General features: G+C 49.5%; 1 protein-coding gene across 1 annotated transcript in view; it reads right to left on the reverse strand.

Annotated features, from left to right (window-relative positions):
• Nucleotides 1-847: 847 nt before the first annotated feature.
• The window catches only part of Nme9 (NME/NM23 family member 9), a 20426-nt gene continuing 6108 nt past the window's right edge, over nt 848-15165 (reverse strand). Inside the window, exons 5-11 of the mRNA XM_051201082.1 lie at nt 12956-13072; nt 11666-11741; nt 8663-8745; nt 8203-8295; nt 6904-7058; nt 5772-5908; nt 848-954 (exon numbers count right to left, since the gene is read on the reverse strand). Of these exons, the coding sequence (XP_051057039.1) occupies nt 848-954; nt 5772-5908; nt 6904-7058; nt 8203-8295; nt 8663-8745; nt 11666-11741; nt 12956-13072 (768 nt within the window). The remainder of the gene's footprint in view (nt 955-5771; nt 5909-6903; nt 7059-8202; nt 8296-8662; nt 8746-11665; nt 11742-12955; nt 13073-15165) is intronic.

Here is a 15165-nt window from a genome sequence, read left to right on the forward strand (position 1 = left end):
CTGTCTGGCCCTTGGAGAGCCTGCAGACCCTTTATAGGGACCCATTCCAGCCACCAAGACCCTCCCCAACATGCTGTGCTGTGTCTTCTCCTTGACTTTGACAAACTCCTGTCCTTCTGCAGGGACACACAGGTGTTCCTCACTTCCATACTGGGCTGGTTTACCACCGCCTCGCTGGAAATAGAAATCCAGGGTTACCTGCCTCAAAGCATGAGGACAATGAGGTAGGCATTAAGTGAAGAAAATTTTGGTGCTGTGACTCTCTGGGGTACCTGAAGTGACTGTAGGAGGAAGACCAGGTGACTTCCTTTTTTGTAACTTCCCTAGGGAAAATGAGCAAAGCCTGAGAAAGGGGACATTGTCACTCTAGGTCTTGGTCCTAACACCTTCTAACTGGGATAGGTCTTACCTTACCTTGCCTTACCTTTTCTGATCACTGAGCAGAGGCTCATTCGTTTGCCCCATGAGTCAAGTTTTTCTTCAGGACCTATCCTTGAGAGCTGAGAGAATGTATGGACCACCGCATAGATGGTGGAGCCACCCACTCTGTCTCTGAAGCTCCCAGCTCCTGCTTCTGGTGTTGCCAGGCAACGTGGCTGTCACTGAGAGCAGGCCAAAGCCAGCCCTCAGAGTGGAGCCACCCCTTTGACTTCTCATACCAGTTGCTGGAACAGATCCCAAAGCCCTAAGACCCATCCAAAAGCCGCCCTTGGCTGATTCCTGTTAAGGTGCCAGGCCAAGGGACGCTACCAAGAGCACTGTCCCCTGAGAGTGAGCTGACCTTAACAGCCACTTAAGGATGCCCCTTCCCAAACTCCACCCTTTATGCCAAGAATCTTGTGGATTCTTAAAAGCAGCGTAGTGTGATGCATACAGCATCCTCAAGGCCAAAGCGGTGAAGGAGGTTGTCCCCGTACTGCACCGTGCTCCCACAGTCCAGCTTCATCCTCCTACCTGTCTTCGAGGAAGGGCTCCAGCTGTCACTAACAGGAACATCTCACCTTCAGGCCCAGTTCCTCATCCACTATTCCCTCTCCCCCTGCTTTTGGGGGCCTTGCTTGCCCCAGTTCTCTTCTTGCCAGAGATAAGCCCCCCGGCACCCTGATTTGGGGAGGCGAGGTAGCTGTCAGTGCACACGCTCCTATGGGTACATTGGAGCTGTAACTGATGTCTGTTGTGCGGAAGCTGTAACATGGCAGTTCTCTCGAGCACATACTCAAAAAGAGCATGGCCCCACTCTGCTCTATGTGCCGGAGTTGGCAATAGGGGATCCTAACAAGTGGTGAGCACAGAGTCGTGAGGGAGCCCAGGACAGGCCCTGTGGAGTACCATGGGGTACACATCAAAGGTGACTTGAGGACATGAATTTAAATGGTAGGCCCCTGTCTCATGTCTTCTTTCCTTTTCCAAGAGCGCACAGTGCTCACCAGAGTTCTTAGGTTAGGTAGACAGAAGATGTAATTCCCCCAGTGCAGAGCTGGCTTCTGAGAGCAAACTGCCTGCTCAGAGCCTGACGTCTCCAGAGTGAACTTCTCTGAAGAAGACCAGCAAAAGAAAGTGCTGGCATTTTCCTCATGGTGGAAGAGCAAGGCCACTCCTCAGAGTAGCATGTGCCTGGGTTTGGCCAGTGCACAAAATATGCACAAACAAGGTGGTCCCAGGAGTGGCCATGTGTGTGCTAACATCACAGGGTCTTAAATAAGTTACTTCTTACTAAAATCTCACATCCCTTAGAGGAAGAAGGGGCAGCTGAGGCAGCCACTCAGTGAAAACCAAGGCTGCCTGGCTCCACAGGAGCACGTGATCGGCTCTTAAAACTGGACTTTAGCCCAATCAGAAGCCAAAGAAATAGGGGAGGAGAGTATTAAATTAGCCTTGGTTCCACATGTTTTAGAAACATGCCTTGATGTGTGTTGAACTGCAGGGTTAGTGACTGCCCTTGTAACTTGAATAGCTAACACCAGCAGCACCAAAGCCTGTTCACACCTGTCCTGTGTCAGTATGTGGCAGCGCCATACCTATCAAGCTAATTTCAAATCTCAGGTTACAGAGTTGGGGCTGCTAAGGTGGATGGCCCAGCAAGAAACAGGTACCTGGATGATCTTCAGATACCCAGGGCCCACATGGTAGAAGGAGATAATCGACTCCCTTCAGTTGTCATCTGACCTGCACCCGCACTCACCGGTACATATCCACACATACACACCACATGTATACATGTACACACACAACCCCACAGAAAATACCTGTTTTGTTTTTAAGCTACCAAGCTAGGCTCAAATCAGTAGATTTATTGTTGGGGAGATCCAGTGTCCTCTGAGGTCAGACCATGCCTCGGCAAAGTACAGTGGCAAGAGGGCAGGGTATGTTTAATAAGGCAGGGAAGTATATACAGTTATTTTCATTGTCTACAAGATAGGGCTGAACCGAGAACTCTGGTCCTCTGAAATCATCCTCTGTAGGTCCTTCTGTGAAGACGTGAGCATATTGATGTCTCCTCTTGTGGCCTCGACCCTGGCAGGGCAGTAGTGCCCTTGTTTCAGATACACTCAGATGCAAAGGGCCTCCATGGGGCTTACCACCCTTTGAGCCTCAGGACCTGGGGGAGGGGATAACATTGTTCTATAAGACTGTTGAAACAACCATGGCCCTGGATAAGCCGGTCACAGGCTAGACCTTTACATCCTGTCTCCTTTCATCTTCACAACAGATCTGGGAGGAAGATGGTGGGCTGCAATTATTAGTTTGGGGTTTAAATGGGCCTATCACTCTCCATTTCACACATGAAGATGTCGACCCAGCACAGGAAAGTAACTTTCCAGAGCTGTTTAGCTGGCACATATTGGAGCTGGGATCTGACCCCAGAGCCTGTATTGGGGAAAGTGCTGAGTAAGTGGCAGTGCCTGCTCCTCCCAGTGAGGCTGCATCATGAGATCCAAGTGTGGTTTGGACTCAGATCCTTCTAGAATTATCACCCTTGCTGTATGAGCTGAGGCCAAAATGTCAGATCCTAAATTTCCAGAACTCCCCAGGACCCCTAGCCAGTTGTTTGCAGCCAGTTCACTTCCATGCACCCCATGTTGGCCCTGAGTTACACCTTCCTGCCTCCAGTCATGCCCCCAAATGGATGAAGATGCATCATGGGCTCTGAAGGGAGCTGGCCCTGGCAGGACTGTCTGTCCATCCATCAAAGCGAGAAGACTGAAGAACTCCAGTGCTTGGTTGTGTGAACTTGAGTCTCTGACTTCCCCAGAGCCACACTCCCCAAGGGTGCCCTTAGCATGTTCCTCAGCTCCCACCGCACCCGTCCTGACAGGATGAGCGTTAGATCCTGAGACCATAAGCATACCAAGCATTAGGTAGACAAAATCCAAACACAGGTGATGCACACTTTAGATCTCTGTGCATCTCCTCTTTCCTGATTGATGGTTTTTGTTGTTTGGTTGGGGTTTTCATTGTTTTGTTGTTGTTGGTGGTGGTGGTGGTAATGGTGGTGGTTTTCTTTAAGACAGGGTTTCAGCCCTGGCTGTCCTGGAACTCACTGTGTAAACCAGGCTGTCCTCAACTCAGATCTGCCTGCCTCTCTGTCCTAAGTGCTGTAATTAAAGGCATCTGCCACCCCTGGCTGGCCTGCTCTTAAGAAACTAACCTTTACATCCTTGGGTTTTTCCTAGGCTCCTCATTTCCTACCCCCTTTCAGTCCTTTGTAGCCTCAGTGCTAGCTGAACCCAATTCTTCCACTGGTGCAGAATCAGTGTTCTGTGCACCCAGATTCTGGTTTCTCATCCAGATCTGGAGAAGATGATGGCCTGGCCTGGCCTGTCTTTCCCAGGCCCTGTGAGTGCTTCCCGTGGAGGGAAAGATACTGAGCCTTCATAGCCCACTCTAATGTTGGATGAGGGGTCTCAACAAGCCTGCCAGGGAAGGGGGTAAGGCACAGAGACAAGAGAGGGCCACCTGGCTTTGAAGTAAGTCTAAGAAAGGTATTGAAATTTTCCTGTGACTAAAACACTTTAAAGGTGTTGGGCAACCTTGGCCATTAAGGAAATTCAGATTAGAACCATTTTAAGATTCCAGTTCCCACAACAGAATGGCAATTATCGAGACCAGTAAGAAAAGCTGGTGCAGATGTGTGGAAAGGGTGACCTTTGTACACTGCTGATAGGAATGTTAAACTACTGTGGCCACACTGGAAAGCAATCTGGAGGGTTTGCAAATACGTATACCACTTTTGAGCACATGCCTAAAAGCTCTCAAATACATATACCAACCTGAGCACATACCCAAAGGACTCTCTGCCCTATGACATGGATAGTGGCCCTTGTTCACTGCTGCCCTATCCACAGGGCTAAGAAATAAAGTAACTGATAGGTAATTAAGGTTTGTACATTTGCAGTGGGATATTACCCAGCTGTAAAGAAAAATGAAATTTGCAGGGAAATGGATGGAAATGAGAAAAAAAAAATTAAGTAAGGTAACCCAGACCCAAATGGACAAATGTCACATGCTCTCACACGAGGATCATTGTGTTAGCTCCTCAGTATGATTCGTATCACATGGACCGTGCAAGTGAGGAAGCAAGGCGATGTGAGGTAAGAATTACGGAAAGGCATGTAGTAGAACATAAGAAGAAAGTGGGGAGTGGGTGCGGATGGAAAGGTTTAGGCAGGGCAGGAGGCCTTGGAGGTTAGGGAAATGAGAGTGTGGGATGGGCAGAGGATTAACTTCATCATGTATGAAGAAGCTCTTTGAAAAGCAAGGCATGCCCGTAGACACAGTGTTGATAGGATAACTGAGAGCCATCTGCATGGATTCAGGATCCTCTCCTAGAGGATGGGACCAGTACCTGGGAGCCTAGTTAACAACCCACCTATGGGAGGAGTAAGCCCACATAGGGAACGTTTTCCCTGGGTTAACCCAACTGGATATTAGCAATTGCCTTCTGAATAACAGTGCTGAGACCCATAGACAAAGGTGACACCCGGCCCTGATCAGAGAACTGACTGGGCAGTAGTAAATAAGGACTGGTGGCTGCCTAGAATGCAGATAATGAGTGACATGTGGGCCCAGTCCTGAGTTAAGTCACATACCACCCCCTCTAATGCTCAGAGAACCTTGTGAAAAGAGGACCAGAAGGCAGGGTGAAGGGCCATCAAACACCGTTCCCTAGACAGCTGTAATCATTAACTCATGTCGGCTGTCAGTCATGAGCTGCTTGGGGCCCTCATGAGGTCCCACTCTTTACCTCTAAACTCTTGACTGTCAATAGGTCCTAAGAGAAAGGGAATCGTAGTCTTTAGTTTGTTGTGCTCTCTGGGTTCTTCAAGGCATTCACTAACAGATAGCTTCAACCCCATGGTCACACAGGTGACTGGCTAATCTTGGTGGACCACAATACAAAAAGAACAGACATGAACACTAGAGAGATTTGTTGGGGAGGGAGGCTGGGTAGGGGTGAGAGGAAGGTGGGAGATGAAAGCAATCGGTATGTAAAGCATGCATAATGTGAAATTATAAAGATAGATTTTCCTCACGGTTTGCAGAAAGACGGGCAAAGTGTCTTCACAGTGGAACTGAGGCTCCACAATAAGCAGAAAGCCCAATGTGGTAATTAAAAGCTGCCCCAATGCTGACACCAGTTACAAGGTGACCTGGGTTTCAGAATAGGATTTTATTTGCTAATTAGGAGGCAAGCTGTCAGCTTCACACACGCATAGCCGTAATTAGCTTTCACCTCAGATTTAATAAAGAAATCTGCCTTGACAACTTACCCCGTGGGGCTTCCGTGACTTTACTGGAAAACTTGAAGCTAGGGAAGAGCAGGGCCAGCTCTCTGTTGGCCTCTTCTCTGCTCCGGCTTCCATGCACAGCATTAAAGGGCATTTCTGTGCCATACTGAGCCCGGAGACTGGGAGCATTGGAACAATGGAAAAGAAACAATTGCTTCACTTGAAAAAAGAATGCTTTGCTCTCTGGAACAAGACCACCAGCTACCAATCAGCATGAGGCTGCTTGCTTTTTGCAGAGAATCTGAGAGCAGCAGCCGTGCCAACAGCTGCTGGCCAGGGTTATCACACACAGGGCCTGGCTGCATGTCACGCCTGCCCAGAGGGAGACAATCCCACTACATTGTGTCACTGCCTAGGGCCAGCACTGTGTGGTGCCTCATACAGCTTTTCATGACTAATTTTGGAGTCAGACATGCTCCCGTCGCACCGCAAGGACCCTAATGACTACTTTTGATAAGAACTGTAACTCTGGTAGGGCTAGCTAGGTAGGACCTATGTGCTGAGCACGCCTCTAAATGCCTCTGAACTCTGATCATGGGTATCCCCATGTTACAGCCCAGGGAACTGAAGCCAAGGAGAGACTTGACCCATTAAGGGGTGACTTGAGGTCCGAGCCCTCGGCTGCTTTATTTACCCTCAGCTAGATGCCCTTGCCCCTTATGTCTGCAAGGTACATATAGCTCTAGGGCTTTAGCCTTTAGCTAAGTTCTGTCCTGTTGTCTGTCGATGGATCTGTCACCTCAAAGGCCAGGACCCATGGAATTGGTACTGTGACTCCAGGCTAAGCTGCTCACTGACTCACAGAGCAGGCTATACAGGTCCTGGAAGGTGTGTTGAACAGGAAGCTTCCTGCTATAGCACAGGCCATGCTGAACCTTTGACTTGGCAGGCCTGTCTGGGTCCCTGAGGTCAGTGACTGTGAGCCACACTCAGCAGCAGCCTTTAGAAGAGGCTGGAAAACTCAATCTGAGTAGGAAGATGTCCAAGGCTTCCCATATGTATAGAAAGGGACGTCCTGACCACCAGAAAGCTAACAGCATCACCCACAATTCCAAACCAAACACCAAATGAAGTGTCAGCTGGAGGTAGATGAAGAGACTACAGTTGGCATCACCTTTCGGGGTTCTCCTTCCTGGCCACAGTGGGGTCACAAGGCCCCAGGAAGGTTTGCCAAGCAGCGACTACATCCTCGGTGCCCTCCGTCTTGGTGAGGATCAGGAGGTGGCTGGGTCCACTGCACATGTGATGGACTAGCTTCTCAAATGCCTCCTGGGCACAGGGAAGAAAAACAGTGGCCTGGGACAGGGGTTACTGATAGCCGAAGGAGGCCAGTGACCCCAGACCACCCACACACTGGAAGGGAGTTATAAGCAGCCTTGTGTACTCATGGACACACAGCCATGTCTGCTTGCTGTGATGGTGGTGGCCAGCCACACCCCCAGGGTCCCAGGAAGGTGAGCCAGGTGAGTAGTGGCATGCTAAAAGCATTGTATGTGTGGATATGTGTGGTTTGTACTTTAATAAAAAAAGCTTGCCTAAAGGTCAGAGGGTGGAGCTAGTCCCTCGTTAACCGTAGAGGTCTGGAGGTCTGTACAGACAGATAGGAAGTGATAAGCCGGAGGAGACAGGAGCTCAGTCTCATTTCAGCTGGGAAGTTGAGTAGACAAGGTGGCTGTGGTTTTGCTCCTCTCCTTCTTACCTCCGATCTCTCAGCGTTTCCCCCTGTATCTGACTCCAGGCTTTTATTATTAAGACCTATTAGAACTTGTGCTACAGATATGTAGTTTGTGGGTGTTGGATCTCCAAGGGCACAGTATAGATGGGATTCCCCTCCCCTTTCTCCTTCAGTAACAGTATCCTGCTTTCCTTCGGGGAAGATCTCTCCTCCCTTTCATTTGCTCCTCATTTCACAACCATGATGCATAGCAACCATCACACCTCTGACTTAGGAAGTGGCGCTATGACCTAAGAGTGGTTGGCTGCACTCCCCAAGTAGGCAAATCATAAGCAGAAGCAAGCGGGAAAAGCATGAAGACTCCAGTGGCAACTGGTGATGTTTTGAGTGGTTTGCCTGCTGCCTTGGCTCCTGTGGGCCTGGAACTTTCTTGGCTTCTCTTCTCTCCAAGTCCTCTTATTAAACTTTTTCATTTTCTGTCATGAATTCTGAGAGTTATGGGTGCATCCTCCTAATAAAAGTCTTTATTCCATTACAGTTAAATTATTTTCCTTGCAGCCATTGTTCTTGAGCTGTACAGGCTCTAATCATATTCTGAGTATAATTCATTACCCACCCACTTGCCATTCATATTCTTGCTCCTCATATTGCTCCCCTCAACTCCTATCAAACTATCAGCATAGTGTTGGAAGAGGAGAGATGAGTGAATTACAGTGAAATAGGAGCAGATGAGCTGACCTCCCCGGCTCTGTGTTGATAGAACACTTGCATTTCTGCCTCTGTCAGGGTTCTGTCTTCCTTTGATAGAATGTCAAATCCTGCTTCCTGGATCTGCAGAATACATACATATATACATACATACGTGTGTGTGTGTGTGTGTGTGTGCGCGCGCGCACGCACGCGCGCACATATACACATAGGTGTGTGTTCTGCAAATGTGACTAATGCCCACATTTATAGTGATCTTAATGGAAGGAATAAAATAAAGATGGGCAACATTAAAAGCAGTTGCAAGTCCATAGCCCCTCCCCCTCCCTGGCTCCAGCACCTGCCCCCAGATGTAATATCCTCCCAACCCGGGATAAAGTTTGAGTCATAACTCATCAGAAGCCCCCTTTCCCCAGTACATCACAGGTGTCACCGTCCCCATCCCTGTGAAGCCACTGCAGGGGAAACATGTAAGTCTTGTATCTCCTACCTTCATGATGATCTCATCAGCCTTTCCGTGGGCCACTGCATCTGGCTTAATGATGGCTAATGTACAGTTCTTCTCTGATGACACTGAAATGAGCCATGGGAGGCGCTGTCAGATGCTGAGGCCATTTGCAGGGAGAGGACAGTGCTGTTTCAGTACAGGCTCCATCACACCAAGTGCCAGGTTCCATCCTCTGGTCTCTAGGCTGTGCCTCTGACTCTAGTAAATGGCACCAGTCTGGCACCAGACCACAGCCAAGAACCATAGCCTTACAGGGACAGAGACTGGCTCTCTGAACTCTGGTCTGGGAACATATAGAGGTGGACATTTCTAAAAGGCTGTTCGGGAACAGAAACTTGGAATGACTGTATGAGTTGCCTGGAGACAGGCGGGCAAGGAGCCCAAGACAAGAGGTGACAACCCATGCCTTCCTCACCCTCTCTTGTGGGTCTCAGTTTTAACTGCTGTCTGCCTTGCTCTCTTCTCTCTCCTGACTCCTTTGCTTCTGCAAAATAAACTTGTATTCTGTGTATGGATGTTTGCCTACTTGTATGCCTGTGCACCATGGGTGTACAGTATCCACGGAGGCCAGAAGATGGCATTGGATTCGCTGGGACTGGAGTTCCAGACAGTTGTTAACTGCCACGTGGGCGCTGGGAATCGAAGCTGAGTCCTCTAGAAGAGCAGACAGTGCTCTTTAACCTCCCAGCCTCTCTCCAGCCCCCTTCTGATTTTTGCCTTTCTTGCCAGGTGGTAGAAATGGTTGCCCCCAAGCCCCACGCGAACTTTGAACTCCTCAACTCGAGCACATGCTACTAAATTGTAGCTTCAAACCTCCCTGTATCACTTCATGTTTCCAAGAGAAGGTCAGATACAGCAACTTGAGTTGTTTTGTTTTGGTTTTAGCTTTAATTTGGCTGTGCTGGGGATCAACTCTGATGATCAGAGGCTACTTAGGTCCAAGCTGCAGGGAACTGTAGGGAAAGCTTTGTCCTGCCCCAGACCCCATCTCTGTTGGGTTCCTAGTTACATGAACTTGGCCTTGGTAAGTTTTCTGCATTCTCTGCCAAATCAACATCTCCCAGTATCTAGTTCCTGCTTCTCAACTTTTATATCTGTTGTACCACAATGAAACAAAACCAGCTGTATCTAAGGAAGAATTCTACTGGGAATATCTGTAAAGCCATACTAAGTAGGTATATACCATCCATTGGACAAATGCCTCCTGTGGGCCCAGGTGCTAAAGGCTTGGTCCCCAGCCTGTGGCCCTGTTGGGAGATGGCTGAATCGTTGAAAGCCGGGGCCCACTGAGAGGTGGCCAGGCACAGGGCTTCTGCTCTTGCAGAGGTCTGTGGTGCTGCAGCTCCTTTCCCTCTTGTGTGCCTCCTCATGATCAGATACCTGCTCTACCAAATGCTCCTGCCCTGTGCTGCTTTACCACAGGCCTCAAAGCATCAGGACCAATTGATTATGGGCCGAAAGCTCCAAAACTCTGAGCCCAAATAGACATCTTGCCTACATAAGGTGATTATTCCCAGGTATTCCATATGGCCACAGAAAAGCTGACTCGCAGAGTGTGTGTCATCCTAAGCAACCACCTGCTAGTGTTTCTATGGTTACCATTTCTGATACACTGTGAACACAACATTAGAGTACTGTTATGATTGATTCTGTGATGAATTGGTGTAGGCTTGTGAGATCACTAAAGCATAGAGGGAGAAGAGATGAAGCCCTTGCAGGCCTCATCGCCCAGCTTCTGGCCAAAGGGGAAGCCCAGGAAGAGAGGCCAGAGAAATACAAAGATGTTATCTCAGAGACCAGAGGGTGGGGATGTGAGCCCTAGCTCAGAGAGGCTGGCCTAGCATGCATGAAGGCCCAGGTCCCCTCTCCAGATAAACACACGTGCAGGGTGGGGGCATTGAGGAGGAGGGCACATGAGTATCATCCTTCTGTGCAGAAAGAGACTGTGGTGGCCTGGGGCAGCAGGTTACCACTGGGCCTCTCAGGGCTGCCCTTTCAGGAGCAGTGGGTTCAGAGCCAGGCCACACCCCATCAGCAGGAGTGAAGGTGAGAGGTGGCTCTGAGATGGGGACAAAGTTCACAAATCTTAGCCGAGAGGGAGAAGATGCTAAGGGAGAGAAAGAGTTCTGTGTGGTTTTCTGGGCCAAAGAGGCTTCACTGTGGAGGATATGACAGAGGAGGGAAGAGGCAACAATACAGAAAGGATATTTCCTATGAGAGCCAATTCACAGATTGTCTTCTCCATGGTTTCCTGGCTTTCCTGGGGCATGCTTCCTGCCCTGTCAGACTCCAATCCAACAGTCCTTACTGAGCACTTAGGAGAAAAAACCATGCATGTCATGGGATGATAACTTTAAAGCTTCCTCCTGCCCGCTGTACCCTGCCCCGGTTCCCTGGCATCTAGTCCTGGTTCACTGGCACCTGATTCCCTGGCATCTTGGTTGCTAACACAAGACACCTTTCTGGCAGCAGTCTGTCTAACTCTCTGATCCTCACACACAGCCAGGCTACTCTTCTCCTAGGAAGGCTCTGGAAGAGCCACAATGCAGTGCTTGTGAAACCTGTGGTGATGGCTAGAGAATCAGGGAGGGAGAGCATGGGCCTGTGAGCAGGAGAAAAAGGGCTGTGGAGAAGGGATGGCCCCTGGTGTTTCAGGAAGAGGCAGAAAGTGAAATTTGAACTCTGCAGATCAAACAGAACTCATTACTCTCTTCTCTATTATTACTGAAGTTTCTAGAAGGATCACTTCCTGATATCCAATGATTGCATCGAGGTCATATTTGAGTATCACCTGAAAGCTGCCAAATGTACCCCTGATGCCACCAAAAGGGCAGAAGGGAAACCCGTTTGTGTGAAGCCAAGTGTTGAAGACAGAATGCTCGTGGCCAGTTTCTCAGAACTAAGATGTCCCAGTAGCCTGGTGACTCGTTTATTTAATGTGTTCATCAAATCAGAATCCAGCTTGCTTGTTGTCTCTGCACTCACCTAGGTCCCCATCTTCACCACCATCCTTTTCTTGGGGAGGACACTTGGCTGCACCAGAAAGAAACTCATCAGTAACCTAGGGCAAATCAGTCATGAATAGGAAGGAGTTAGCTAATGCAAATTATTATGAAGACTTTCAACGTCTGCAGAAAGAGCATTAAAATGCAGAACATAAACCTTGACAAGGTCACCAGTGTCTGGGCCTTCAGAGTCTGCCTCTTAACCAAGCACAAGTAGAGACTAAGGTAAAGAACAGACAACTGGCATTCCAATACAAGGGATCTGCCACCCAGTGCAGAGAAGTAAAGGGACAGACCATTTCCCCAGAGGCAGCTTGGGAAGAATGTGAACGTGTGGTCTTCCTTCTTTGGCAATGTGGAAGTATGACCTGAGTCTATGAGTCCTAGAAAAGGGACTGTGCTCTTGGGAACTTAGTATGAAGGCTTGGACAGTGAACACCCAACATTGAGCTCCCCGCAGATGCACAAGGTGCCTGGAAACGCCTGCACCTACATAAAAGTCCTACAGTGTATGGATAGTTAAAGACTGCCAGTTGACTGTGGCGATGGTGCAGTCTGTATTCTCAAAGCCACGGGTTATGCTGATCCTGTCTCCCATAGTAATGACAGCTAGGTTTCTAAATTCAGGAAATGGCCTGTGTGTGCTTTAGAGATTTGAGTGTGTGGGTCACCAAGAGAGAGTTCACCATGAGTCTGGGGAAGATCCTCCTATCCATCTGCTGTAGTTTGGGTGTTCCCCAAAAGCCCATGCATTAAGCTCATGGTCCTTAGCTTGAAGATTGTGGGACCTGAAGAGGTGGGGCCATACAGGTCACAAGGGGAGTATACTTGAAGGAGACCGGAGAGGAGGCTATTCTTTCCAGCTCCTTGAGATGAACAGCCTTTACCACATGCTGCCTTGACACTGGCCCAAAATCAACAGACCCAGCTGACTGTGGACTGAGGCCTAAGCTGTGAGCCAAAATGAACTTTTCCACTTAAAAATCGATTGTCTCGGGTATTTTGCTATGGGCTAAGTCACGACTCGATTCTGTCCATTTGTCTCCGTCCCTGAAGTCATGACTGAGTTTAGTTGTGAGTGAAAGGGAAATGGATCAAAGACATTCCAGAGGCTCTGGGAAGAAAGGGACTTCAGAATGTGCGCTCTCTCACGGGCCTGGGTGAAGGACAGTCCTGGTGTAGGACACCTAGGCTTCCACACTGGGGAGGGAGAAGGGCTCCATGTGAGACATTTGTGAGCCTGCTAGGTGAACAAGTGGCCTCCACTTACCACGTTGCGTGCCCTGCCTTCAGCCAGAACCTTCTTTTCGGCCTCCAGCTGGTGTAAGATGGTCTTCCGAAGCAGCGGTGCATTGGCCCCCTTCACCACAGCCACCAGTTTTCCTCCCTGGAACGAGTGACAAGCCGGTCACTGATTGTAGGAGACAAGGACATCTAAGGTTATGCCGAAGGTCAAGGTTCACCAACCCCAGGCCCATACCCTCCACCCTCACTCCTGGAGTCGATCCCACCACGAGGGCCTCAATTCGGCTCTAAACGATTTCTCTCTGGCCACCCACCATGCCTCCCTTGACGCCCATCATGTCAAAGCTTCCTCCAGGGCAATTGGCAGTTAGTAACAATTCACAGGAAACTCTGTGACTCAGTGTGACTTACGCGTGGCTTACTGGCAGATATTTATACTTACTATACCAAGCACAGGCTGAGGCAGAGAATACAAGACATTAAGGGTCTGCCTGCCTCAGTGAAAGTACAGTGGGGTGCTCACTCCAGACACACAACTTAGGAGAACACAACTGCTTTGGGAGAGGACTTCGTGTCTGAAGCTTGGCAGCGAGGGTGTGGGAGAGTGAAGTCCCAGTACTGGCTGCGGCAGTCAGGGAGGGCTTGGTTGTGAGTGGTGGCGCCGAGGGTGGACCTGAGTTTGCCCCATGGGTGTCACTGAGAAGTGGATCATCCACAGGGGCTGCAGTGGCAGCTCCTGTAGAATGTCCCCTGCTTCTATCTCTCTCCAACCCCTCGTGGACCACCATGGGTTGGAGACTGCGGCCTGAATTCCCCCACAGATGGGTGTGATTTATGTTTCAACCACCATCAGGTCAAGCAATCAAATAACTTCAGTAAGGACTGTGTTCTGTGACAGCTCTGATGGCCAGTGTGGCTGGGTGGGCATGGCCACCTCCTTCCCACTAAATGTTTCTATCTCCCGGCAACCCCAGCTACTTGGAAACTGGGTCTCACTACCAAAGGTCAAAGGTCAAGTGACATTTTAGCCTACGTTTCTAATGTGGGGCTGGTAAGATGCTTCCCTCCAAAGATGATGGTCTGAGTTCGATCCCCAGGACCCACATGGTGGAAGGAGAGAACCAACTGTCATCTGACCATCACATGCGTGCTCTGTCATGCACGCACACACACACACACACACACAGCAGAGAGAGAGAGAGAGATGCATAATACATAATTAGAAAAAGTTTCTAATATGTGACACTCAAGGCTAAGAGCTGAACTAAGTAACCTGACTGGCTGTCAGGAGACCTGAGAGAGCAGACCCTCGTTTCCCGGACTACCATGAGGGGGCAGGGCTGAGGCTGCATCAGGCTGTCCTCCAGTTGCCTCCTGAGTCTGGCAGGCAGCCACAACCCCAGCCACCACCTGGGAAGCCAGGGCTGCAACAGTAGGCTCTTAGGGGCATGGCGCTGGCCACGGGTGGCACATCCGAAGACACCCTTTTGGTTCCCAGGAGGCTCCGTCACTTTCATTTCACACTGTTGTTATCAAGGCAAATACACAGCTTCTCTATAATGTGTTCATTTCCCCTAAAAGTTTCCCTTGGCAGAGAAGAGAAATCTCAGAACTATGCTCTGAGAGTAGAGCTGCAATCTAGTGTGTCCAAGTCTGATTATGAGCATTCAGGGCGTGTGTCCTTTGTCACGCACAGTCACCTAGGAAGGCTGTCTAGCCACCAGTGGCCACCCGTGGAGCTGTGTCTTTCCTCTCAGGCAGCACGGGGCCCCCAGGCAGGAAAGACCACACCTGTGCATGCCCATGTCTTAGTAAATGTGTCTAGAGGGTGTGTCAGGGACAGCATCACCCCTTAGCATGGCTGAGGCTTCATGGTGGCTCCAGAGAACTGATGCATCAAACTGAACACCAGATTTGTAGGCAACAAAGTGTTGTGGGAGATTTGTTTGTATTGTCAATCAGAGACCACCAATGGAGTTAAACCTTGATTCAGTGGGCGGAGTCCACAATCAGCTGGCTGGAATAAACCACAGAGTTTTCTGGCCGACCCAAAGGAAGATAGAGAGACATAAAGAGGAATAAGGAGGGGCTTGCAAAGCTTCACAGGTCTTCTTGATCTAGGAAGGAGGAGAGGAGGACAGCTGATATCTATCACTCAGTGGACCTATCAGGTTTACACCCTAATATCTGATCCCAAGCCTTAATAATTAATAAAACAATAAAAGAAGCCATGAT

Source organism: Phodopus roborovskii, unplaced genomic scaffold (assembly GCF_943737965.1).
Source record: "Phodopus roborovskii unplaced genomic scaffold, PHOROB, whole genome shotgun sequence".
Lineage (NCBI taxonomy): Eukaryota > Metazoa > Chordata > Mammalia > Rodentia > Cricetidae > Phodopus > Phodopus roborovskii.